The 27557-nt window shown below is 45.6% G+C and overlaps 2 protein-coding genes across 3 annotated transcripts in view; both read right to left on the reverse strand.

Moving 5' to 3' along the window:
- Nucleotides 1-27557, reverse strand: part of MAPRE3 (microtubule associated protein RP/EB family member 3) — a 420985-nt gene that overhangs the window by 112336 nt on the left and 281092 nt on the right. The window lies entirely within an intron of this gene.
- DPYSL5 (dihydropyrimidinase like 5) overlaps nucleotides 1-27557 on the reverse strand; it is a 104655-nt gene that overhangs the window by 27881 nt on the left and 49217 nt on the right. Inside the window, exon 2 of one of the 2 annotated variants that reach the window (XM_050753800.1) lies at nucleotides 25813-26077. In XM_050753800.1, the coding sequence (XP_050609757.1) occupies nucleotides 25813-26073 (261 nt within the window). In that variant the 5' untranslated portion in view covers nucleotides 26074-26077. The remainder of the gene's footprint in view (nucleotides 1-25812; nucleotides 26078-27557) is intronic. The other variant, XM_050753801.1, reaches the window with a different exon arrangement.

Genomic DNA, 27557 nt, shown 5'->3' on the forward strand with positions numbered 1-27557 from the left:
CAAAACTAGCATTGATCAAAAGCTATTTCAGGCTAATGTGTTGTTCCCAAACAAAACTTAAAATAAAATTAAAATACGTGAGAGTGGGCGCGGTGGTTCACACCTGTAATCCTGGCACTTTGGGAGGCTGAGGCAGATGAATCACCTGAGGTCAAGAGTTCAAGATGAGCCTGGCCAATGTGATGAAACTCCATCTCTACAAAAATACAAAAATTAGCCAGGTGTGATGGTGGGTGCCTGTGATCACAGCTACTTGGGAGGCTGAGGCAGGAGAATTGCTTGAACTTGGGAGGCAGAGGTTGCAGTGAGCCAAGATTGCCTCATTGCACTCCAGCCTGGGCGACAAGGGTGAAACTCTGTCTCAAATAAATAAATAAATAAATAAATAAATAAAATAATTGAGAGAGAGCCCCATAACATGACAGTCTTTGTGAGGGCTCTAACACAAAGTAACACAAAGTGACTCAAAGTGACTCAAAATGGTTTGAGTCCTTATAGTGCTTCACAGCTCCAAGTTCAAGTCCCTGCTCTGTTCCCTTGTGGTTGGAATAACCCCAGTCAGGTTACTTAACTTCTCTGGATGCACAGTCTTTACCTACACAAAGGGTGGCTTCCTTGTTGGGCAGTTGTGAAGGTTAAGTAAAACATCACTATGGAACAGATGTGGTAAAATGTCCTAACATGTGTGTTTAGTTACTCAGAACTTCGGTTTTTGTTTTTGTTTGAGACTGGGTCTCATTCTGTTGCCCAGGCTGGAGTATAGTGGTGCAGTCATAGCACACTGCAGCCTCAAACTCCTGGGCTCAAGCGATCCTCCCGCCTTGGCCTCCTGAGTAGCCAGCATCGCAGTTGTGTGCCACCTTGTCCGGCTTATTAAAAAAAAAAAATGTGTATATCTATTCTTTGTAGAAACAGGGTTTCCCTACGTTGCCCAGGCTGGTCTTGGAACTCCTTGCCTCAAGTGATCCTCCCACCTTGGCCCCGCAAAGTGCTGGGACTGCAGGCATGAGCCCCTGCACCCAGTCGGAATTTAGGTGTTTATCTCTGTTTTCTGTAGGGGAGAAAAAGAGCTCCATGAAATTGTCTTAGTGGTTTCATGCTTCTCTATTCAGTTAAATCCTTGATCACAAATCAAAAATATTGCTGGGGGATAAGGGACTGAAAAAAATTAGCTCAGCAGCCCAACAGCAATTAAAATTAAAACTCTTACAACCTTGATGTTCCATGACGCAGGCTGGGCCAGTGAGAAAGTTCCCAGTTGTCCTGGGGAACTCGGTGGTTTGACTTCTTGCATAGCTTAAAGCAACCAACAGAGGGTGGTAGTTCTGTGGTACCTGCAAGAGCTGTGATGGGGGCGGCAGAGGAACCGGGAGAAAGAGGAGAGCAGTGCAGATTGTAGCTTTACTAGCAGGCTTCTATTTCCGATTTTGCTGGATCGTGCCAGGCTGATTCATCCTCACAGCAGGTGGTTGTACTCTATTTTGTCCTGAAATGCATCTCTTGCTTTTACACATGCACATGGGGGTGTATATTGGGGTTTTACACACTAACTTGTTTCATTTTTCTGTGGCTCTAGATTGCATTCCTTTGCAGCCCCCCAGTACCTCTGCAGGCTTGGATAGGAGAAGAGGAACCTGGAAACGGCACAGTGAGATGAAAGAGCCAGGACCAGTCCTCATAATGAAGGTCCCAGGGCAAGAGGAGAAAAGGAGGATCATGTGCTGATTCTCTAAACACTCGAAAGCTAGATCAAGCTAAAAAAACACTACATAGAATATACTCTATTCTCCTACTCTGTCAAATATATCTTCATAAAGGCCAAAAGGCCCAGGACCTTAGAATCCTCAAGGTCCCTAAAATTCTGAACTATACTTCAGGGATTGTTGGCCTCAGCCTCTGTGCCTGCCCCCAGCCCACACTCCCCTATCCTGAATTGATCCTGCAGCCTGCAGACCTAAGCTCTGTCCAACTCCTGCAAAATGCTGTCCTTGGGCCCAGTATGCACACATTGGTGGTCTGTCCCCCAGGAGGAGACATTCGGGTTTTCGTAGGCTCTGGAATGCTCAGGGCTGTTTCTCAGGGAATTCCAGGGACCCAGAGTGTAGTTTAGGAATGGGTGAGTGGGGTCTGGGTAGACACAATTCCCAGACCTATGGGGTAGGGGTACAAGTTGTTGGAGGGCCCAAGCAGGACCCTGAAGTCCAGAGCCCTGGGAAGAGGCTCCTTTCGCCTGTGTCTAAGGACAGGAACTGAAAAGAGTTCAGGAAGGAGTTGGAAGCATAGGAGGTAGTCTTGACTTTCTCACATATTGGTTGTAATCTAGGAGCAGCCATGTGCCCCCTGACATGCACCTTACTTCTCAGGGGTCCCAGAGGGTCAGGTGGCAATGGATGTGAGAGCATCTACAAGCTGGGAGAGGCATGCATATAAGTGTTTGGAATAATTTTTACCGCTGCTACCCCAGGCCTCGAAACAAGAGTTTCATTGGATCAGCAAACTCTCCCCCAGCTGCAGGCTCGCAAGCCCACACCACACACTGATGTTCAAGCACTTGTTTCCTCTTAGGCAAGACATACATAGAGTTGGCTTTTTGAATATGTACCATTCCGACCCAAGGATGAATGCTGACAAGCTCTGTTTTCACAGGAAAGTGATATCACAGATGTGACAGAACTGTTTAGTGTCATCCCCCACAAAACAGCCTTGTAGAAATCGGCAGCAGTGCCCAGCTCAGTCCTGTTCCCGAGGCTTTCAAAAGGATGATGTTTAAGAACATGTGATTGTTGAATGCTCATGACTGTTTTTATGCAAAAAATGGTGTTGGTTAAGTACGTTTCAGAAGATCTTTAATGGAAGTCAATAAAAATGATGTTCACGAAGCCTGTCATAACATGGAAAAAGTTTTATACTATAATGAGTGAAAAAGGCTTGATTCAAAATGCTTGGAACCATGTTCAAACACACATACTCCCCACACGAGGAATAAAAATGCAAGGAAATAGACCAAAATATTAACAATGGTTTGTTTGTTTGTTTGAGACAGAGTCTTGCTCTGTGGCCCAGGCTGGAGTGCAGTGGTGCAATCTCAGTTCCTGCAACTTCTGCCTCCCAAGTTCAAGCGATTCTCTTGCCTCAGCCTCCTGAGTAGCTATTACAGGCACCTGCCATAATGCCCGGCTAATTTTGTATTTTTAGTAGAGATGGTGTTTCACCATGTTAGCCAGACTGGTCTTGAGCTCTTGACCTCAAGTGATCTGCCTGCCTTGGTCTCCCCAAATGCTGCGGTTATGGATATGAGCCACCACGCCTGGCCAACAATGGTTATTTTTGAGTGATGAGATTCTGAGGAATTTATTTTTTTCAACTTTTCCAAAATTTAACAGAATATAAGTTTTATAATGTACACTTAAAAATAAATTTGGAGGAAGTTAAAACTGCAATATTTAAAATTTTAGTTAGCCATTCTTAATGTGTTTAAAATATTTTAAAGTTATGAAATATTTCAGAGTAAAAATATAGAAAATAATAAAACATATACCCATATATCCACTACTCAAAATTAACAGATGTTGGCCGGGCGCGGTGGCTCACGCCTGTAATCCCAGCACTTCGGGAGGCCGAGGTGGGCGGATCACAAGGTCAGGAGATCGAGACCACAGTGAAACCCCGTCTCTACTAAAAATACAAAAAATTAGCCGGGCGCGGTGGCGGGCGCCTGTAGTCCCAGCTACTCAGGAGGCTGAGGCAGGAGAATGGCGTGAACCCGGGAGGCGGAGCTTGCAGTGAGCCGAGATCGCGCCACTGCACTCTAGCCTGGGCGACAGCGTGAGACTCCGTTTCAAAAAAAAAAAAAATAAATAACAGATGTTAACATTTTTGCCATGTTTACCTCAGATGCTCTTTTTAAAGAAAATGAAATGAAATATTTCTGATACAGCTAAAGCCCTCCATCCTATTCCCATCCCTCTCTTCCCTGAAGATGGCATACATTCCTCCCATCTATGTTTTTATGCTTTTACTACATAAACACATAACACTTACAAATTTATACAAAATGTATACAATAAAAAATTATACAAATAGTATCTATCGTAATGTCTATATTCTTTTGCAACTTGCTTTCATGTACTCAATATTATCTTTAAGATTTATTTACGTAGATTTATTTCATTCCTTTTAATTGATTTATTATATAAACATGCCTCCATGTATGAATGCATTTCCAAGTTCATGGACATTTACAACTTCACACAGTGCTTGAGCATTCTTGCACGCACGTGAGCAGAGACCACATTACAGGTGGACACTGCCAGGAAGCAGAATTGCAGCTTTGTAGAACATCCTCATCTCCAACTACTCCAGACCTGATCATGGAACAGCTGATTGCACAACAGCCTCCTTGAGCCTGGTGGCTGACCAAAAGTGCCCATTTATCAACTCAAGCCCTTATTTTTAAAAATATAAACGTTTAAAAAATATCTGTCCAGCCAAGCATTTCCCATTATGTAGGTGGAAATTTGTTTTTATCCTGACATCTCTCACTATTAAATTAACAGAGACATTAGGATCATTTGTTTAACCAACAGACACGGCACCATTATATATATTTGGAAGAACACAAAACATCACTTTACTATTTCAAAGGGTCACTATTATTTTGTTTTTGACATTTATAACATACTGCTGGGTAAAGTTGGATTTATTTGATGCTCATCTGTTCCCTAAGAAAACCCAATATATTTAATGGTAATCCATTTTATGACACAGTTTCCAGGCATACACTTGACAAGGCGCAGGAACCTGTACTAGAACTCAGCCTAAACCTTTTATAAACGCCATCTTTATACTTCAGAAGTTCATCAGACCACCGCGGGGCACATGGGGGGTATCCATATTGACTAGGGAACTGCTCAGCAAGTTGGAAAGACATTTCAGATACTTGTGGCCCTTCAGATAAGATTCATTTGTTGACATCACAGCGTTGGAGAGAACAATGTGTTGGTCACTTCCAGCTTTATCAGGAGAAAGACGTTTGAAGAGCCACTCTCTCACCATCTTCTACAGGACTGCCCTGCCGCTCCAATGTGTTTTGCTGAATTTCCTGCAGCAATTGCTTCCCAGCAACCCTGCCCACAAGATTTGGTCCTCTTGCTTCAAGGCCAAGAACCAGTTGGTCAAGTTACAAGCTTTGTGCTCTGCTATTGAGAAGGCACTTGGGCTACAGTCAATTCATGGAGTTTTTCATTAAGGAATGGGAAGAGACTTCCTAGAGCATATCTTCATATGAAAATATGCAAGGAAAAAGGGTGTATGTTTGAGGAGGCGACTGGAATCAGAAAAGCAGGATCTGCTACTACTGGGATGTATATAGATTAAGGCCAACTCAATCTTTATAGAGGGAACGACACTGCACTGAGAATCAAATGACGAGTGGATGTGCTCTGTAAACTGGTAAGCGCAACGCAAACATGTCTGCAGCTCTTAATGCTGCTGGAAAAGCTATCATTTGTTCAGATGGATCTGCCTCTCTTGGAATTGCTGAACCACTTCCTTTTCTTTTCACATTAAAATTATCTTCCATCTTTTATTCACATCCTCCCGAAGTACAAGAGAAACAAAAAAATAACCAGCTCAATAGTTTCTCTATTGCTCATGGTAACTTCCTTCGCCTTCAGCATTCTCTTGGCTACTTATTGGCCATCTGGAAAGCAAGCTTTGAACATCACCATGGGATGTGAGCAACCCCCATAATGGGTCCAAGCATTTCATCAAGCGAGATGATGCATGTATGGTACCTGGAACCATGCCTGGCATGCAGGAAACACCTTTCCCATTCTGAATCACAAGCCCACCATCCAGGCCCAGCTCCATGGGCTTGTCGCCCGTGCAGCTGCACAAGGCCCTACATTTAGAAGGGCTCTGCGCTTGCTTTTTTTTTTTTTTTTTTTTTTTTGAGACAGACTCTCGCTCTGTCTCCCAGGCTGCTGGAGTGCAGTGGCGTGATCTTGGCTACTGAAACCTCTGCCTCTCGGGTTCAAGCGATTCTCGTGCCCCAGCCTCCCCAATAGCTGGAACTACAGGTGTGTGCCACCATTCCTGGCTAATTTTTTGTGTTTGTAGTAAAGACGGGATTTCACCATGTTGGCCAGGCTGGTCTCGAACTCCTGATCTCAGGTGATCTGCCTGCCTCAGCCTCTCAAAGTGCTGGGATTACAGGCGTGAGCCACTGAGCCCGGCCATTCTGTGCTTGTTTTAATGTTCTGCTGTCACCATCTGGAAATTCTTAACAATTTTTAAACAAGGAGTCTCATATTTTCCTTTTGCACTGGGCCCTGCAAATTATGTGGCCAGTCCAGCCATCAGCTTATCACCTATGCTGGCCTGATGTAGGGGAATCAGGCTCTTAATGGCCTTACACTGGGCTTCATTGTCAACTCAGCTAATTCACATGGGTTGGGGGTTGCTGAGGACACTTGACCACTTGACCATTTCTCTGATGATCCCCTTCCAGGCAGCTTGCATGCTGACCCCACTCCATCCTCTTTGTGCCACCCCCAACCCCACACCCAACCCCAGCACCTTCTGTCAGATACTCCTTAAGAAAACAGCCTCATCCAGGGCATCCGAGAGATGCATAATTTGTTCTCTGAGGCCCCACTCTCTGTCCCTTTGGCTACATACAGCCCTCAGGCCTTATCTTGACTGATAATTTGCAGCCTGTTGAGCTCATCCTGAAGCTGACAGGTTTTCCCTAAATTGCACCTTTGTAATTGATTGCACTCCTAAACTTCCTTTTACTTTCCACTCCTACCTTCTGGGTCTACAGCCTTTACCACATCATTCAGGGCATGGTCCCACTTCCTGACCTTACTTTGCTGTCACTCTAAATGTTATCGTATCTAAAACTCACACTTCGTTCTTTCAATTTTCTACAGAGGAAACAGGCAACATTCGATCCACAATATATTTTGAAAAACAAAAATTCTCATACTGAATCTGCCTGCCACTTAAAGCACATTAATACTATAGTATCCTGACAAGAATCAGACATTCAGGCAGGCAGATCTAGGTTTAAATTCCAGCTCCATCACTTATTAGTTGTAAGATCTTCAGCAAGTTACTTAATCTCCTTGAGCTCCATTTCTCCCTTTGTAAAACAGAGATAGTAATACTTCTCTCATGGAGTTACTATGAGAATTAAATGACATACGGCATATAAGGCACCTAACCCAGTGCCTGCACATAGCAGGAGCCCAGTAAATATTCCTGAGGAACAAGAAGCATAATTTGTAGGTAGCACTAATACGTACACTGTGTGCCCTCTATTATGTGTATCAGACGCTCCAGAAGAAGAAATGTAAGCATCTTAAGGAGCTTAGAGTCCAACTGGCAAACAGGAAAGGAGAAAAGTTCAGTGTTAATAGGAATGACTAGGAATGACTTCAAAATACTATGAGACTACAAGGCAGCAAGAGATAGTATTCCTCGATGATGATGGAGAGCAGCAAGTGCAAAAGCAGCCCAGTGGAAGGAAAGGTCATGTTATGATAGAAAGGCTGTGAGCAGTGGGTAGGCATGATTTGACCAGGACCAGGCCAGGATGCTCCGGGGTAGCAAACGGCATAGCAAAGTCAGAGGCACAGCAGGAAGACAGAGAACAGGCTGAGGTTCCGGCTGAGGCAGGTCTGATTAAGACCAAACTGGGGACTTTGATTAAACTGATTCCATTGCATCGGCAAAGTTTGTCACCTTGTGTGACAAGTGGAGGTGGTGGTAGCGAGGGAGTTTAGGGAGTGTGGGGTTTAGGAGCACATTTACAGAGAGGAGTCGGGCCACACTGCCATCCCTGGACATGTCTGGCCCAGGACGGGAGGCTGTCGGGGGAGCTGGGATGCACTTGATCTCTGCTGTAAGCCACGTGCAGCCACAAGCAGGCTCTGGGCAGAGGAAGAGTATGAACATCAGACTTCGCAACATCACTCTGGCCGTAGCGTGCAAGCTCGAGGGCAGTGTTGGGATGATGGACCTGACTGGAGGCTGGGTTGGAAGAGACATATGTGATTCATGTTTCTTGGAAGAAGCAGTAAGCTTTGATGACAGACGAGGAGGTGAAAATAAATAACGGGGGAGGTTTTATGCTTGGGTGGCTGAAAAAATGGCATCAGGAGAGGGAAAATCAAATTTAGGGGGAAGGGAATTTTTAGACACATGGAGACAGAGATGATTAAGAGACATTCAAGTGTTGATAAAAATTGCTAATAATTAACATCATGAAGTACTTCCTGTGCCAGTTTAATTCTCCCCCAAATGGGGCCAATATTATCCTCATTGTTCAGATGAGGAAACTGAGGGCTGATATTCTCATCTATTAGGCTAGAGGGACCTTCCTCCCATTCATTCAGGAGAGGGGTGGCTAAAGATGGAGGTGATCAGAGGAGACTGGGAGGAGAGCGGAGGAAGTGCAGGCCCTTTGTCCCAGACTTCTTAGTAGAACAGGAAATAAAGCCAAAATCCCAGATGGAAGGTTTTGGGGGAAATCATGAGTGTTGGTCTGAGCCAAGGTGAGGCTTAGGAAAACCATTTGGAAAATGCACTGCAGAGTCAACCAGACAGGCAGTGACAGGGCTTGGCTGAAGTTTCCATGCCATTGTAATGGACCCACTCTGAACCAGGAGCTGGGGCAGATAAAGCACTCTGGAAGAGCTGAGGGGCTGGGAGCCCAGGGGTTAGGGATGGTCAACAAAGGGGTCCAGGCAGAAGTCCAGCACAGTCACAAAATGGGAAGGGGTCCCAGGGCATGTTGAGTTTGGTTTGGGGCTCAGAGTGACATTTGCATTATTCAGTTGGTTAGAAATGCAGTTCAATTCTCCGATGGTGCATGGAGGCAGGGGCAATGGTGGGAGAAGCCTGAACTCTGGAGCCTGACAGACCTGGATTTGGGTTCTGGCTGTATCCCTTAGGAGTCCCTGGTCTTTAGCAAGTAGGCCTGGCTTGGGTGGATGGGTTACCTGCAGGAGGTATCCTTGGAAGGGGAGTGGGGTTGTATGGAGGACAAGGAGCGTGTTAAGTTGGGCTTTTGGGGCATCCAATGCACAATGTCTAGTAGGGAGGTGCACAGAGGTGGCTGGTGGCTGGGCTGCAGGTCTAAATGGGAGTCGTCAGTAACAGATTATGTAGGGGGAGAGGATGGGTAAGAGGAAGAGACACTCTGGAATAGGACCCTGAGAGGCCACAGCATAGGAGAGCATCAAGATGAAGACAAGACCAGGAAGGAGACTGGGAAGGAATTGCAAAGAAGGAGGAAGCCCAGGGGGTATGGGGTTATGGAAGCCAAGCAAAGCCTCTTACCAAGGCACAGAAACTCCCTAGGGCTCACTGGCTTCAAGAAGAGGTGAGCTCCCCTTAGTGGTTAAGATGCAGGCCCTCCCTGGGAGTCCTGAATTCCTGCTCCCCATACGTGAGTAGCCTAGGGACCTTTCTTGTCCCAGAGACAAAGAACACATCTATTCAGGAAGCCCTGATTTCAGCCTGCCCTGGCTCCTGCTCAACAGGTGGACAGATCCTAGGCACATCCCACGCTGCCAGCAACCACTGCTGAGAAGTGAGAGAAAGGTCTGTGATTCTGTGTGAAATCCCTGCTTCCCCTCCTCCCTTCAGCCCCATCAATAAAGAACAGGCCTGATTGGTAAGCTAGGGAGCAGCCGGGTCATGCATGGGTCAGGAGACTGTGCAAAAGCCCCTGCCCCTCCTTCCCTTCTGTCACAAATTCCTAAGTACAAAGGGGAGCTGGCTCCAGGGCTGCCTCAGCAACGCCTGGGAAGACCAGAGGACCCCCCAGGGAAAGACGATTCTGAGGTCTGCGATTCTCACCCCTGGAGGGCTTCCAAGCAGCAAGGGGGTGCTCCCTCACAGAAGGCTCTCGGATGAAACTAGACCCAGAGAGAATCTACTGCAAGGGTGCAGACCAGCCCAAAGACCTGGCCCCTTTCTGCCTCCTGCATCAGCACAATGAGGTACTCTCCCATCTCATCTTCACAGCCATGTGAAACACACATGGTCATCTTCTCAGGTTTTGAGAGACCAGCCAAGGTTGCGATCCAGGTATTTTTACTCCAAATCCCACACTCTTCTGTAATACTGAAAACTGGTCTGAGGCTGCTGCTAAAATAGTAACTCGGCACAGAACCTCCCAGCCTGGGCGATCCCACCCCAGCTTCAGGGTCTCCCAGAGGGTGTACTTAAAATAGAACACTGATAAGTTAGTATATATATCAGCTCTAACACTTTTTTTTTACATTTTGGAACTAGAAATACATGAACACCCACTGGTGGGAGAAATGTAGAAACATGCATGGTTTTTATGGTGAGACGTGAGGCACATTTCCATGCTGAAGACATTTCCTTTAAGCCCTGAATGAATTGGGCGAATTCCCAGACATGGCAGATCAGCGAGTCCCAGGGATATAGAAGCAGCTTGCTAGCAAAAGTGATATCACTCTCACTGAAGTCATCAGGCCACTGTGGCATTAGCTCCTGGGTTTAACATACTTTCAGGAAAGAAATTAGCATTTACTGACAGCCTACTATGTGCAATGTTCTTAATATTTATTATCTTATTTGATTCTCAAAATGACTCTGTAATGGAAAGCAGGAACTCAAACAGGTATTTGTACACCCATGTTCATAGCATTCACAGCGGCCAAAAGGTGGTAGCAACCTAGGTATCCATAGACAGATGAATGGAGAAGCAAAATGTGGTATCTATGTACAATGGAGTATTATTCAGCCTTAAAAAGGAAGGACATTCGTACACCCGCCGCAACATGGATGAGTCTTGAGGACCTTATGCTAAGTGAAACAAGCCAGTCACAAAACAACAAATACAGTATGATTCCATTTATGTGAGGGACCTGGAGTAGTCAAAATCAGAGAGAGAAAATAAGATGGTGTTGCCAGGGACTAGGGGAGGGAGGAATGGGGAATCAATGTTTAATGGGAACTTCTCATTCGTTCAGCCTCATCGATAGAGAGCCAGTGGGGAAGATGAAAACGTTTCGGAGGTGGACAGTGATGATGGTTGCACAGCAATGCAAATGTACTTCATGCCACAGAACTGTACCCTTAAAAACAGTCAAATGGTAAATTTTATGTTGCATGTAGTTTACCACAATAAATACTTTTTAAAAATGCCTCCGTAGGGTAGGGATTACTCTTCTCATTTCACAAATAAAAAAACCGGGGCCTGAGAAAATCACACAGCCAGACTCTAGAGCCCCCTGGTTTCCTTTACACAAGGCTAGAGTAGCCCTGGCCTGACGCAGGGGCTCCCCAGCTCCAAGATTCCTCAAAGAATGGAGAAAAACCCAAATGAAATCGGACCTAACTGCAGCTTAGAAACAGAGGGGTAGGTGTGGCTTGGGCTTGAATTACAGGGCGAAAAGTGAGAATTGTGCCAACATTTAAAATGATGAAATGAGGAGCTCCAGGCTTCTCTCTAATCCAGAATGATTATCTTCAGTGCCGAGCATCCAATTTAAATTCATTGTGTTTAATACAAAGCCACAGTACGGAGCCGGCTGGCTCCCGACATGCGGTTTCCATGGAGACTGGAGAGGCTCCTCAGAGGAGCTGTGTGGTACAGGGAATGTGGCTGCCAGTTTCCGGAGAGCCGCTCTGAAACAGAGCCACAGTGAGAGGCCCTTTGTCACCCACATCCTTAGCAAAGCCCCTTCTAACCCCAAAAAGGGACGTTTACAGGCCAGCAGGCCATGATGATGTTTATTAAACATCCAGGCTACCCCAGATGCCAGAGAGCAATAAGACACATGTAACTCTGCTTTCTCCATCCCTCAGCTGCCTCAACGTAGCAAGACCCTCATTTTAGTCCCAAAGCTATGGAGGGGACAGTGCCATAGAGCTGCCGAGAGGCCGCCCTGGAAACGTGGTTTCCAGGAATGGGGGCTGCGAGTCAATGGGTGGCAGACAGGCCTGCCCTGCCCTTATTAGCTCGGCAAGTTATTTCACCTCTCTGGGACCCTGCTTTCCGTCTGCAAAGGAAGGATAAGATCTGCCTGAGGGGGATTCAAAGATCAAAATAAGTGATGAATGGGTGTGGAAGTGCTCTGATGGGTGGGCCTGAGGTCCAGGCCTGACAGCTCAGGTGCATCCCTATTGCAGAGGGGTTGGGTGATGGATGCCTAACCTCAGATCCTGTGACAGCCATGTGCTGCCATGCACCAGCTCAGGGTCTGAGGTCCCAGATCCCCTCGGGGGCTGAACACACCCCATTTTGAGGACTGTATTTTCCACCTGGTGGGAAAAATATACTCTTTGATGGCCACTAAGTCTAGGGCTTCTAGATTGGGAGCCAAAGTGCTCTCCCAAACCTAGGTCCTAGAATGTGTTTTGCCTGGCAGTGTGAGAATCAAGGCAATAAACCAGAAAAGAGAAGTTCCAGCCCAGGCCTGAAGGTAACAAAGGATACTGTAAAGAACAGAAAACTGACTGAGGGAAAGGGGGGTGGGGCGGTGGCTTAGTGGTTAGATTCAGTCCAGGAAAAGTTGAATCCCAATCTAGTCCTCTCAGGAGCCCCCAGCCTACCCCTCTTCTCCACCAACTCTAAATCTGAGGCAAGAGGAAGCATGAGTTCTTCCCCATGATGTCATTGTAATTTACTTTAAATTAGACATGGGTGATATGAAGACAATACATTTATATCAATATTTATAATCATGTCATAGATTTTTCCCTCCAAATAACTTGAGAAAATTTTAAAGAAAATTCCTAACTTTTAGCCAACAGAAAGAGGCCATGTTAAGGACTGAGAATGTTTATCAAGTGCTTGGTTAATGTATTCATTTCTTTATGTTTTTGATTTGCAGCCTGCCCTAAACTATTTGCTTCCAAGGACATAAAATAGCCATACAACTTTGAAAAAGTACAGAGTTGGAACACCTACACTGCCTGATTTCAAGACTTACTGTAAAGTTACAATAATTAAGAGACTGTGGTATTGGTGTAAAAATAGACAAACAGATCAAAAGAAGAGTCCAAAAATAGGCTGGCACATGTATGGTCAATTGATTTTTGACAAGGGATAATCTTTTCAATAAATGGCTCTGAAACAATTAGACAGACATTTGCAAAAAAAAAAAAAAAAAAGTAGATGCTTACCACATACCATATATAAAAACTTAAAATAGATCATAGACTGAACTGTAAAAGCTAAAATTACAAACTTCTAAAAGAAAACATAGGAGAAAATCTTAGAGACCTTGGATTCTGCAAAAATTTATTGATTACAGCACGAAAAGCATAAAGTAGAAAGAAAAAATCAATAAATTGGACTTCAGAATTAAAAACTACTGCTCTTCAAAAAACACTTAAGAAAAGGAAAAAGTAAGTAACAGACTGGGAGAAAAATTTGCAAAACATATATCTAATAAATGACCTGTAATTAGACTATAAACAACTCTTGGGCCGGGTGTGGTGGCTCATGCCTGTAATCCCAGCACTTTGGGAGGCTGAAGCCAGCAGATCACCTGAGGTCAATAGTTCAAGACCAGTTTGGCCAACATGGTGAAACCCCGTCTCTACTAAAAAACAAAAAACAAAAAACAAACAAACAAAAAACCCCATCTCAAAAAAAAAGAAGAAGAAAGAAAAAAGAAAACAACTCTTATATTCAGATATTTAAAAGTCAACAACTTACTAAAAGACGGGGAAAAGGTATGAGCAGACACTTCACCAAAAACATATAGAAAGTATATAGGCACATGTAAAGACATTCAACACTGGTCACGAAGGAAATGCACATTGTAACCACACTGAGATACCACTACACACCTATTAGAATGGCTAAAATTAAAAAGACTGACCACAACAAGTGGTGGGAATGATATGGAGTGACTACTGATGGGAAATTGTTACAACCACTTTGAAAACCAGGTGGCAATTTCTTGCTAAACGTAGACCTACCATACGACAAACAAATTCCACTTCTGGGTAATTACCCAAGAGAAATAAAAGCCTATGTCCAGACAAATATGTGTATATGAATGTTCACAGTAGCTTTATCTGTAACAGTGAAAAACTTAATACTACTGAGGGAAAGAAGCCAGACAAAAAAAGGAATGCATATTGCATTATTCCATTTATATAGAAATGGTAGAAAATGCAAACTATAGTGACATAAAACAATGGTAACCTGGGGTGACAGTTGGGAGAAAATTACCGGAACACAAAGAAACTTTCAGGAATGATGAATATATTTATTATACTGTGATGGCTTCATGATGTATGTATATGTCAAAATGTATCAAACTGTGTACTTTAAAATGTGCAGCTTATCAAACATTAATTATACCTTTTTTTTTGTTTTTAAAAGGTGGCTTCCCAGGTTACCTAATCATGTTCTCCTCCTTTCTATACATACTCTTTCCAAGAGTAGAGTTCACTAACATTTACCAATTTTTTTTTTCTGTTTTTAGACAGAGTTTTGCTCTGTCACTGGAGTGCAGTGGCATGATCATAGCTCACTGCAGCCTCAAACTCCTGAGCTCAAGTGAGCTCAAACTCCTCCTGCCTCAGCCCCCCTAGTAGCTAGGACTACAGGTACACACCATCATGCTTGGCTAATTTTTGTATTTTTTATAGAGATGGGGTTTTACTATGTTGCCCAGGCTGATCTTAAACTCCTGGCCTCAAGTGATCCTCTTGCCTTGGCCTCCCAAAGCTTTGGGATTACAGGCGTGAGCCACCAAGCCACTGAGCCCCGCCTTGTTTAATTTTATTTTAAAATATTAATTGAGAATACTGTGGATCGTTTAAGTCTAAACAGAAAATTATTTATGAGTTGGGGTAGTATTTATTAATCTCTAATGGTACTTCCAGCTCTAAAACTGTGTGTGTGAGAGCAAGTGTGAGTGTGAGATAGTGTGTGTGATGTGTGTGCAGCATGAGTGAGAAACAATTGTCAGTGAGAACGTTCTTACAATAGTTGGCCCACAGTTGTATATTTATTTAGTCACTAATTAAAGATCCTTACAGGGCTTCAGTTTTAGTCAACAAGAAACAAAAAAGCATCAGAAGGAGAGAAAAATGTGGCTGGCTGCAGTGATAACACAAGGGAACAAGGAGGCTGAAACTACCCAGGGGAGAGGATCCAACACCCACGTACATTTCTACCTGTAAATGAACCAAGATATGTCCCGTATTTTCTTTCTTTCTTTCTTTTTTTTTTTTTTTTGAGACGGAGTCTTACTCTGTCACCCAGGCTGGAGTGCAGTGGCGCGATCTCAGCTTACTGCAAGCTCTGCCTCCCAGGTTCACGCCATTCTCCTGCCTCAGCCTCCCGAATAGCTGGGACTACAGGTGCCCACCAGCACGCCTGGCTAATTTTTTGTATTTTTAGTAGAGATGGGGTTTCACCATGTTAGCCAGGATGGTCTCGATCTCCCGACCTCGTAATCTGCCCGCCTCGGCCTCCCAAAGTGCTGGGATTACAGGCGTGAGCCACCGCGCCCGGCTGATATGTCCCTTATTTTCAACATAGGAATATGGCAACTTCAAAGGTAACCTCTGTGAGGTCTGGGAGAACAGATATTTCCAATTAAGAAAAGGCCATATTCAAATATTTCTTGAAATATTAAAAAAGATACGAGCTTAATTTAAGAAAAGTAAAAGAGGAAGAAGGGAGAAAAATGTCATTCATGTGTAATATGTATCACTGAAGTGCACGTACAGTATATATTTTTCTTCTTCCTTTTTTCCTTTTATAAATTCCAGTGGATGAGAGCATAAAGCAAAGCTTCTTGTACTAAGCATGAAAGATTTCCAGGACACTTGGCCTCAATCACAGAGGGTGTATTTATTTTATTCTGAATCAAAGGTTTTAAAAATGTAATAATCTGCATTGATAAATTCTTTGCAAACACTATTCTAGAAGTTGAGGAGCTGCTTGGTCACCATAGGAGGTTTTTTTCAATGCTAGAGATACAAATTTATAAGAAATGATAGATCTCCTCATTCACATCAGTTCTAAGAAGGATCAACTTGGCCTACATTTTGGCCTGCCAATTAATGTACACGTAGAATGAAAGTTGCCAGCAAGGTTTTGAAAGTAGCTGGTTTGAAGCAGGACATCTTTAAATAGCTCCTGATGCCTGCAGAGTTTATTACTGGCTATTTCTGCCTTTAAGAGAAAGAGAGAAGAGAGAAAATTATCTAGAATTTGTCACTATTACTATCGGACTCCGTTCAAACTCTAAAACACACACAGAAATTCTAACGGTAGGAACGAAATTCAGTTCTTTTACTTCCTATTTGATGCTTAACTGTTTAATATGTATGCTTATGAGGAAACTATAGTACAAATGGAGTTTTAAGGGGTCTGACTTTGATCAACATGATCTATCTATTTATTTAACAAACACTCACATAATGCTTAATAAGCACCAAGTATTCTTTTTAAGTTCTTTACAAATAATAGCTCAACTAGCACTTATAAAGAACCATTATAATCTCCATTTTCCATATATGAAAATGAAGGGAAAGACAGATTAACTTGCCCACATTACATAGCAAGTGAATGTGTAACTGAAATCCAAACTCCGGCATTCATAGCCCCAGTCTGTGCTGATAACTCCCACTCCATGATGACATCCATTTCTTGGATGTCGACTACACCATTAGAGCTATCTGGGTTCTTTGGCGAGTCACAAGTTAAACTGTGGTCTCTGCTCCTCAAAGGGTCTTCAATCTTGTTGAGAAACAAACTTAATATGGGAAACAATTTGAAAGCCCCAGGATGACAAGTTATTTCAGCTGGGGAGAAGAAAGTGACATCCTGGAGCTGGGTTAGCTGAAGAAGGAGTGAGATGAGAGGGTGTTTGCCTTGAAGGAGAGGCTCTGTGCAGGGGTGGAGAGAGCCGGCAACAGGCAGCATAGGATGTCCATGGAGGGCGTCTTCCTGATGGATGGGTGCGTGTGGGGAGCAGCTGGCCATGAGGGATCGATGGGAGGGCAAGGTCAGATCGGGGGTTGCCCAGGGGGAAGATCCATACATCCAAACTTGATGTCTTAGACAACAGGGAGCCATTGCAGGGACACCGCATCAGGCATAGAGAGAGCTGTGAGGTGAAGGGGGGCTAAGGTGATTTTTGATTTAAAAAATGTAAATGTGGGCTGGGCACAGTGGCTCACACCTGTAATCCCAGCCCTTTGAGAGGCTGAGGCGGGCGGATCGCCTGAGATCAGGAGTTCGAGATGAGCCGGACCAACATGGAGAAACCCCATCTCTACTAAAAATACAAAAATTAACCAGGCATGGTGGCGGGCGCCTGTATTCCTAGTTACTTGGGAGGCTGAGACAGGGGAGTTGCTTGAACCCAGGAGGTGGTGGTTGTAGTGAGCTGAGATCGCACCACTACACTCCAGCCTGGGTGACAGAGCAAGACTCCATCTCAAAAAAATAAGTAAAATAAAATAAATAAATAAATAAATATGTAAATGTGGAGTCTTAAAAAGGTTTAAGTAGGCCGAGCATGATGGCTGACGCCTGTAATCCTAACACTTTGGGAGGCCGAGGCAGGAGGATCACTTGAAGCCAAGAATTCAAGACCAGCCTGGGCAAGGTAGCCAGATCCGGTCTCTACAAAAAATAAAAATAAAAAACTTAGCTGGGCATGGTGGCATGTGCCTGCAGTCCCAGCTACTCAAGAGGCTGAGGTGGGAGGATGACTTGAGCCCAGGTTGTTGACTCTGCAGTGAGATATGATCATGCCACTACACTCCAGCGTGGGCGACAGGGCCAGACTCTATCTCTAAAATAAATAAATAATAAATAAATAAATAATGATTTAAGTAGTTTAAGCAAGATAGTTGGAGTGGAGATGTACTAGGGCAAAATGTCTATAGGATAGCCATGTTTTTGCATGTGACTCCCTGGGGTAGGCAGAATTCTAAGATGACTTCCAGTGACCTACATCCCTGTGTGACTGCCTCTCACTGAGTGTGGCAAGGATCTTGTGAATAAGATGGGAAAACATACTCATGATTAGGTTATATTCCATGGCACGGCTGACCTTGAAAAAAAGGAGATTATCCTCAGTGGGTCTGGACTAATCAGGTGAGCTCATAAAAGGTATGGTTTGGCTGGGCACGGTGGCTCACGCCTGTAATCCCAGCCCTTTGGGAGGCCGAGGTGGGCGGATCACAAGGTCAAGAGATAGATACCATTCTGGCCAACACAGTGAAACCTCGTCTCTACTAAAAATACAAAAATTAGCTGGGCATGGAGGCGGGCGCCTGTAGTTCCAGCTACTTGGGAGGCTGATGCAGGAGAATTGCTTGAACCTGCAAGGTGGAGGTTGCAGTGAGCTGAGATTGCGCCACTGCAGTCCAGCCTGGTGACAGAGCGAGACTCTGTCTCAAAACAAACAAACAAACAAAAAAAGGTACGGATTCCCACCTGGTCGCCTGGTGAAAGAAATTCTAGCCAGAGATTTGAAACAGGAGAGGGACCTGAGGTGAGTATGTTGCTGGCTTTGAAGATGGAAGGGACAGTTGGCAAGGGGTGCTGGCAGCCTCCAGGCGCTGAGATCCGCTTGCAGGCTGAAAGCCAGCAAGGAAACAGGGACCTCAGTCCTTGAACTCCAAGAAATGGAATTCTGCCACAACTACACGAGCTTGGCAGGGAACCCTGGAGTCCAGATGAGAATGCAGCTCACTGACACCTGGATGGCAGCTTGAGAGGCTCTGAGCTGAAGATTTAGTCATGCCGTGCCCAGATTTCTACTTTCAGAACTGTGAGTTAATAAATCGGTGTTTTAGGTTGCTGAATTTGAGGCAATTAGTTACACAGCAGAAAACTAATATACCCTCTACAAGCAGACTAGGTACCGATGGAGGGGGTAGAGGGATGTCCTCCAGGTGGCAGGGGAGGGGAAATCACTTCATGAAGCCTTCACAGGGCTCTTTACAGCCTGTGGGTGAGTCACAGAAGAAAGTGGAGAGAGGAGCCCAGCTATGCTAATCTCAACCCCCACAGTTAGGCCGGAGGGGCGGTGGGGCAGCAGGAAGAATGGGCATGGAAAATGAGCTGGGAGGTGAGGGCCGATTCCCAGAGAAGGCCTGCCAGGGTGCCTGCTAGCCAAGCCCAGGGACACAGGTAGCATGGGCACTTGGTGCCCAGTGGAGCAATTTCATCATGAAGCCAAAGTGGGTGGATCTTTTCTCAAGGAACTGAAAGAAAAGAGCCTGGGGTGGAAGCAGGTAGTCCCAGTCTGGGGGCTAACATTTATTTCATGTGTATATTCTGCATCAGGCGCTTCGTGAAGCATTTGTTATGCATCATCTCATCTAATCCTTACAACCACCTTTTATACATAGTAAAAACTATTCAGCTCTAAGGCACTGATGTCAGTTATTCCTGCAGGGAGGAATGGCATTTCATAAAGCTACTGTCTTGGGCAGGCAGAGAGCTCATTCAACTGCCTGCCTGATGAGTGTCCCTTCTCAGATACCCTCATCTGGTCCAGGGAAATTTGGGGCCACAGAGTAGCAAGAGACATTTTGCATGCAGCCACAGGCTGAAAGGGGTTCAGTCCTGAGGTCTCAGGAGGCCCCAAATGGGGTGGTGAAAAGGCTAAGAAACCTGACTTCTGGTCCAACTGGCCCTGGGATGTGGGTTACTCATGCATCCTCAAACTTCTGTTTTTGTTTTTGTTTTGAGACAGGGTCTCACTCTGTCACCCAGGCTGGAGTGCAGTGGTACAATCACAGCTCACTGCAGCCTCAACTTTCCTGGGCTCAGGTGATCCTCCCCACTCAGCCTACTGAGCAGCTGGGACTACAAGCGCACACCACCATGCCTGGCTGATTTTCTATTTTTTGTTGAGATGGTGTTTTGCCATGTTGCCCAGGCTGCTCTCAAACTCCTGGGCTCAAGCGATCTTCCCCACTTGGCCTCCCAAAGTGCTGGGATTACAGGCATGAGCCACAGCGCCTGGCAGGTTCATGCATCCTCTCTGGGTCTCCTATCAATGGGTGGGTGGGACTAGATGATTTCTAAGGTGCCATCCAACTTCTTGCAGGGATGGAGAGATAAGTGAACTTGAGAACATAAATTAATAAGCAAGACCATAGGAGTCTGGATCCCCATGAGCAGGAAGTATCATTGCAGAGCTTAAAGATGGGAAAGAAATTTTGGCCAGAATTTAACAGAAACAGAATACTGGAGTTGAAGAAAAAAAGAAAGGAAGTGAGCCACATTTATAGGCTTCATTCCACGAGAGCACATTTTGAAGACAAAAGTAGCAAAAGCAACCTGCCAAGCAGACAAATGGGATCCTTGGTAAGGAAGCTGGCAGGGCTGGGCACCAAAGGGAATTCATTTATGTCCTAGCGGGGCATACCTCAGGGCCCTACCAGATGGGGTCCAGTCCTCTGCAGTGGGAGGGCAGGAAGGGGCAGGATCTTCCATGGGGGTGAGGGGTGGCAGGCCACCCTAGCCTGCGCTACCGGCTGTCCCCTAGGCCAATCCCATGCTGCACAAGCACTCTTGATTAGGATTTGGCTTCCCCCACAGGTTGACGGTAAGATTCCCCGATGCTAATTTTGTGTCGGTGGGAAGCTGTCTCTGGGACCAGAGAGCCTCTGGCACAGACAAGAGCAAGTCTCTGGACCCTCACGGAAGAGGGCCAGCCCCAAGTGGACTTCTGTTTGATGGCATCTCTGTCACTGCCAACTTCTCTCTCACTGATGATTGCCATAGGTACAGACAGGAGGGCAGGACACCGGGTTAGGGAACTTAACAAGCACAGAAGCTCTGGGCCCCGGGCTGGGGTTTGGGAGCCCAACTAGGAGGCATTGCAATGTGAATAGAAAGAGAGAAGCAAATAAGAAGGACCAGCAAGGTCAAAACAAGACAGGCCCAAGCTTCCCCAAGGCAGACCCAGGGGATTTGGATGTCAGCCCTGGCTCACAAGGTGAGGGTCGGAGGGGCAACAGGAGTACAGCCTGTGCCACTCAACCCCCCCACCAAAGTTCTTCAGAATTACCAGGGATGACAGGGAGAACGCAGAACTGGAGTTAATTGGGCTGGGCTGGGGACTGGACACTGGATCTTTCAAAAATTCCCAAGTGGTTCTGTTCCAGGAAAGGGGTCCTTATCCAGACCCCAAGAGAGGGTTTTTGGATTTCGTGCAAGAAAGAATTCAGGGCCAGTTTACAGTACAAAGCAAAAGCAAGTTTATCAAGAAAGTAGAGGAATATTTGGGAGGCCAAAGCGGGTGGATCACAGGTCAGGAGTTTGAGACCAGTCTGGTCAACAGAATGAAACCCCTTCTCTACTAAAAATACAAAAAATTAGCCAGGTGTGATGGTGTGCACCTGTAATCTCAGCTACTCGGAAGGCTGAGGCATGAGAATCGTGTGAACCCAGGAGACGGAGGTTGCAGTGAGCCGAGATCTTGCCATTGCTCTCCAGCCTGGGTGACAGTGTGAGACTGTCTCAAAAAAAAAAAAAAAAAAAAAAAAAAAAAGAAAGTAGAGGAATAAAAGAATGGCTACTCCATAGACAGAGAAGCTCCAGGGCTGCTGGTTGCCCATTTTTACGGTCATTTCTTGATGATATGCTAAACAAGGGGTGGATTATTCGTGCCTCCCTTTTTTAGACCATCTAGGGTAACCTCCTGATGTTGCCATGGCATTTGTTAACTGTCATGGCACTGGTGGAAGTGTAGCAGTGAGGACGACAAGAGGTCACTTCTTGTGGCCCTCTTGGTTTGGGTGGGACGTGGCGGCTTCCTTACTGCAAGCTATTTTATCAGCAAGGTCTTTATGACCTGTATCTTGTGACTTAGAATGCCTGAACCATCTGGGAATGCAGCCCAATAGGTCTTAGCCTCATTTTACCCAGCCCCTGTTTAAGATGGAGCTGCTCTGACCGTTCTGATGTAATTTGCTTCAAAAGGGTGAAAATCACTGGCCTACACAGCAGTTCTTAAAATATTTTTGTGGGGAGAGGAAGGCAGAAAAGGTACATAGGAAGCTTGTTCAGTTGCACGTGTCTGTCCTCTCTATCAATATCTTAGTGAGGGGCTGGTACCTATATTTATTTTTATTTTGCCACATACCTGGTTTGCTTGTGAATGACTGTAGTTTTAAAAATCTGATTCTGATATTTTCACCTGATCCTGGAGAGCCATTGGTGGGTGGAGCTCAAGAGCCTGTAAGAACATTCTTTACTCTGTAATACTAGATACGTATGAAAGAGACTAAATGCAACATCTACTTAAGCAGAATAATAATACGAGAACCCGCAACCAGACTAAAATTCTGGCCCTTCTGAGCGCAGTTGGTGTCACTGGCTCTCCCTCTTCACTCCCTCTCCCCCTGCCACCTCACAGAGATAACCTCCTTTTTGGAATGAGGTCTGTATTGTTAGCCAGCAGGTAGTCCTGGCACCATCCGGAAACCCTAGTTCTGGGCCTGGGGAGGGCGGGGCCTGCAGGTGGTAGGGTGTTGGGGAGGTGCTGCCTGGGGCAGGGAGGAGGGTCAAGTGACCAGGCTGTGAGTAGGGGAGCCAGGCAGAGCCTGCCACAGCCTCTTTCAGAGGCTGGGGCCAGCGAGGCGTGGGCTAAAGAAGTACTGGAGAGAAATCCCTGGAGACCAAGTACAATGGAGGCCCAGATGTTCTCGGAAAGGCCAGGCTTTCAACTGTTTTGTTTTCCTAGTCCCGGCTGCTGCTGCTGCCAAATCAACAAGCAGACGCTAGCTGGGGTGGGGCGGGGCGGGGGTGGGGTGTTGTTTGCAGGGTTCAGGGCCCCACGATCTGTCTGACAAGAACAAAAAGATGCAACTTGATCTCTCCTTCTTTCTTGGCTAATCGTTCGGGTGAGATTTTCCTTGGGATTACTGTTCTATTATAAACCCAGATGCTTAAAGTGAATCAACCTTTCTTAGAGCATGCTAAGTAGGTCAGCGGCGGTCCATCAGGGTGCACAGCCTCTGCACGGGTGCCACAGGCGGTGTGAATAATTAAATCCACCCGTCCCCATCAGCGTTTCAGTAGGAGAGCATTTCCTCTCCCCGGGAGATTTTCAGGAACAGGAGAAACTGGGAAGCCACACCATTAGGCTGCAGGAGCCACAACGTAAAGGGGAAATCCTGGTGTGGAGTGGAGGGGTTGCGGCAGGAATTTCAGGACTCTGGGCAGGATGTACTAATGGAGTCCAGGCAGAACGAGGCCACCACACAGAGGCTTAATGTGAGGGCTGGGACACAAGGACAATTACGATCTTGCTTGGCGCACAGATATAACGAAGTGTCAGTTTAAGTGACACCAGCTGCCGGGGTGGCTTGGGGTCTGCGGTCTCTTAAATTCCCTACAACTAGGGCCTGACATGGACTGGGGCTCCTGAGGCAGCCTAAACCTGCAGAAATGGGAGATCTGGGGCCTTTCATCACCAGGGGCCTTTAGATGTTTTTTGGAGGCAGCTACTTGCGTGAATGAGAAGCAGAAAAGATCAAGAGTTACCCACCACCTTGCATAAAGACATGTGCAGAACTCTTCATCAGCTGTAAAGAGCTGATGGCTCTCAGGGGAAAACCAGTCACTCTTGGCTAATGAGGCCCTAGCAGATGACAATGTGGAAAATGAGACAAAGGAGGCCAGTCTGCCCTCCGCGAGGCTGGTAGACAGCATAGTGACAGCGTGGCATCTGATGCTGGCCTAAAGGACTCCTCAAAACAGGGACAGTAACTAGGAAGGTGCAGTTTTAGTGCAAGGCCTGAGCATACTACAGAATGGGCCCCAGCATGGACTGGTGATGTCAATGTTAAATGCCTCTCTTACACTACTGCTGGGAGCATAAATTGTTACAACCAGTCTGGAAAACTATTTGGCATTACTTATTAAAGCTGAACGTAAGTGCACCCTACGGGCCCTGCAATTCCATTCCTAGGAGTATGTGCCCAACAAAATGTGTACAGACATGTTTGCCGAAGATATGTACAAGAACATGTTCATAGTGACAATGTTTAGCTTCAAACAAGCAATGACCTAAATGACCACTGACAGAGAGATAATTGCTATGTGCTGTATTACACAGTGGAATAGTATTAAGCAATGAAAGTGAATGAATTTATTAATTTTTGAGCAAAAGAAGCCAATATGAAGGTACATACTGCTTCATTTCATCTACATAGACAAAACCAAGCTGTGATAAATATACCAAAACCACTGACTCACACACTTTAAATACATGAATTGTATGATATGTGAATTACATCTCAATTAAGCTGTTATTTTAAAAAGTCTATTAGAAGTCAGGATAGTGGTTATCCCTAGTGGGGACCTGTGACTGGAGGAGCTTCTGGGTGCTGGTAAAGTTTAGTGTCTTGACTTGGGAGCTGGTTACAAGTGCATTCAACGGTGGCAATTCGGTGTACTTACAATTTCTGCACTTCTCTGTATATATGCTATACTTCAGTGAAAATGACAACAATAACCGCAGGCCTGGCCTGGCTTGGTGCATGAGGGTGGTGAGCTGGATATGCTCAGTCACTTCAGAAAGGTCCCGACTGTCACCAGGCACCCTGCAAGAGGATCCTGAGTTTATGAGGATGGGGCTCCCCATTTCATAATCGAAATACCACTTTCAGGGCCTGGGGGAATTCTCAGAGAAGAAAGCAAGGAGGGTCGGCCTACTACCTCTCTTCCCTGGACTGGGCTAGAGCGAGCAGGTGTAACCCTGATGCCAGAGGGTTAGGCCAGGGAGCATCCTTGTGTGGGCACAGCCGGGCAATGACTACCGTGACTCCTCATAGCTCAGCCTTCCCAGGGTCTGGTCTGCAGCCCCTGGATTGGGAAGGGGGCCTGTCTTCAAGGAGACCTTAAAGGCCATCTACTTGAGGTGGAGCTGCTCCATCAAGCTGTGTCCCCAGGCCTGGCCTCTGCCTGCACACTTACAGGACAGCTACTCTAGTTCCAGGTCAGTCCAGCTTCTGGGAAAGCAGAGGAAAATGGCCAGGCCTTGCCCTCAAGGAGCCCATAGTCTGATATCCGGGGAGAGGCCAGCATGAGATAGAAAATCACAAGGAAGAGGGATGACAGCAGTGACAGAGGTGTCTGGAACATACGGGAAGGGTAAAAAAAAAAAAAGCCCATTCATGACTCTTTTTGCAGAATGTAGTTTCCTCCTAATTTTTCTTCTGAATTTTTGTTTTTGGCATCCAGGAACTTACAGTAGCTCAGGTCCAGCTCAGTAACGGTTAAATATTGTCCATGGTAACTCACTGTGAAAAGAGAACCCACCACCAGCAATTTTCCAGTTATTTTAAAAAATAACAAGCAAGCCAGGAGAGGTAATAGAAGCTGTATCATCATCTAGAAGAAGCAAATTTGTCTTTCAGTCTTTGGGAATTTAATTCAGTTTATAAACATAAAGAAGTCCATCAGACCAACCCACTCCCCTACACAATAACAAACACCAGCTTATTCTCTTCTTCCTCTAGGCTTGTATTACATGACATAAAAATATAAAAATAAAATTGGTTCTCAGCCTGGGTACTTGGGTAAATGATATGATTAGCAAAACAGGCCTAAATGCCTCCTTTTCTGTAATCATGGAAACCTGTGACATTAAGCTGGAAATCCCTATTGTAGTTGCCATAGTGGCCCTGACACACCCTTCTCCTGCCAGCAATACACTGGGAGCACCTGGCTCACCTGGGTCTAGTCTGGAGCAGCCCCAGAAGCAGAATAAAAAAGCCAAAGAGGAAGCCACCTTTGACAAACAGGAGCATTACCTTGGTCCCATGGTAGAAGTCGTCCACGCACGTGGCATTCATGAAGGTCTGGTGGAAGTGGGTGCTGGTGTCGATGCCACCAGGGATCACCAGTTTCCCTGTGGCATCAATCACCTTGGCCCCGCCAGGGATCATGAGCTCGCGGCCCACCTGCTGGATGATGCCATTCTCGATGTAGACGTCAGCCTCGTGGGTGCAGTCATCGTTCACCACCTTGCCTCCCTTGATGAGGATCCTCACGCTGGCTGAGTTGGCAAGCATGTTCCTACAAGAAGGTGAGCATGGTCAAGGTCAAAGTCCCTTCTCACTGTTTCCAGGGTCCCATCCCTCCTATCAGAGCCCAAACTCCATGGTCAGGGTAAGTGAACAAAGAAGAGGAGGAAGTTTCCCCTACAGCCAGTGGGAGTCACAAGCCTCCCACTGGCTTCCCAGAGGGACTTATTAGGAATCAGGACATGGTGGCAGTAAGGGAGAAGCTGAGGCCTACAGAAACATCATGTTTTACTTTCTCAAAATGCTATGTGAGTTCCAAAGCATTTTCACATCTATTATCTCATTTTCTATGTCTCATATCTCATTTCTCATATCTCTACTATCCCCAAAACAACCCAAGGCATTTTACAGATGAGAAAGCTGAAATTGCTAAGGAATTTATGGTTATCAAGTAGCCAAGTCGAACCCACATGTCTTTTTTTTTTTTTTGAGATGGAGTCTTGCTCTGTTGCCCAGGCTGGAGTGCCGTGGCGCGATCTCAGCTCACTGCAAGCTCCACCTCCCAGGTTCACGCCATTCTCCTGCCTCAGCCTCCCGAGTAGCTGGGACTACAGGTGCTCACCAGCACGCTCGGCTAATTTTGTTTTGTATTTTTAGTAGAGATGGGGTTTCACTGTGTTAGCCAGGATGGTCTCGATCTCCTGACCTCGCAATCTGCCTGCCTTGGCCTCCCAAAGTGCTGGGATTACAGGCGTGAGCCACCGCGCCCGGCCGCACATATCTTATACAACTAATGTCTCCCTTACACTGCACTGTATCCTGAAAACACCAGAGCCTCCAGGGTCGTGTCTCAGAGCTGAACTCTCCAAATTTCACATCCATTTAATTCATGACATTCCTCAGATGGATTCTGCTTCCTTCATGCTCCTATTTTGGCTTCAATAAGTCCACAACCAACACTGAGCTCCACAGCTAGTTGCACATTAAGCTCACCTGAGTAGCTTTGGACAACTACGTATGTCCAAGCCCCACCCCCAGAGATTCAGATTTATTTGGGCCAGATTGGGTCTCCAGCATCAACAGTTTTCAAAAGCTGGAGAACTTTTTCAAACATTTAAAGAAGAATTAATACCGATCTCATCCAGAAAACAGAAGAGAAGGAAACCCTTCCCAATTCATTTTATGAAGCCAGTATTAGCCTTATACCGAAAACCAAAGACACTACAAAAAGAAAACTACAGAACAATATGTCTCGTGAATATAGATATAAAAAATTCTTGACAAAATATTTGCAAACAGAATTCAGCAACACATAAAAAGAATTAGACACCACACAAATGGGGTTTATTCAAAAAATGCAAGGTTGGTTCAATATTTGAAAAACAATCAATGTAATCCACCATCTTAATAAGCTAAGGAAGAAAAATCACAAAATTGTATCAACCGATGCAGAAAAAGCATTTGACAAAATTCAACGCCCATTCATGATAAAAACTCTCAGAAAAGTAGGGAGAGAGGGTAGCTTCCTCAAC

The sequence above is a fragment of the Macaca thibetana genome, chromosome 13, assembly GCF_024542745.1.
Source record: "Macaca thibetana thibetana isolate TM-01 chromosome 13, ASM2454274v1, whole genome shotgun sequence".
In the NCBI taxonomy this organism is placed as follows: domain Eukaryota; kingdom Metazoa; phylum Chordata; class Mammalia; order Primates; family Cercopithecidae; genus Macaca; species Macaca thibetana.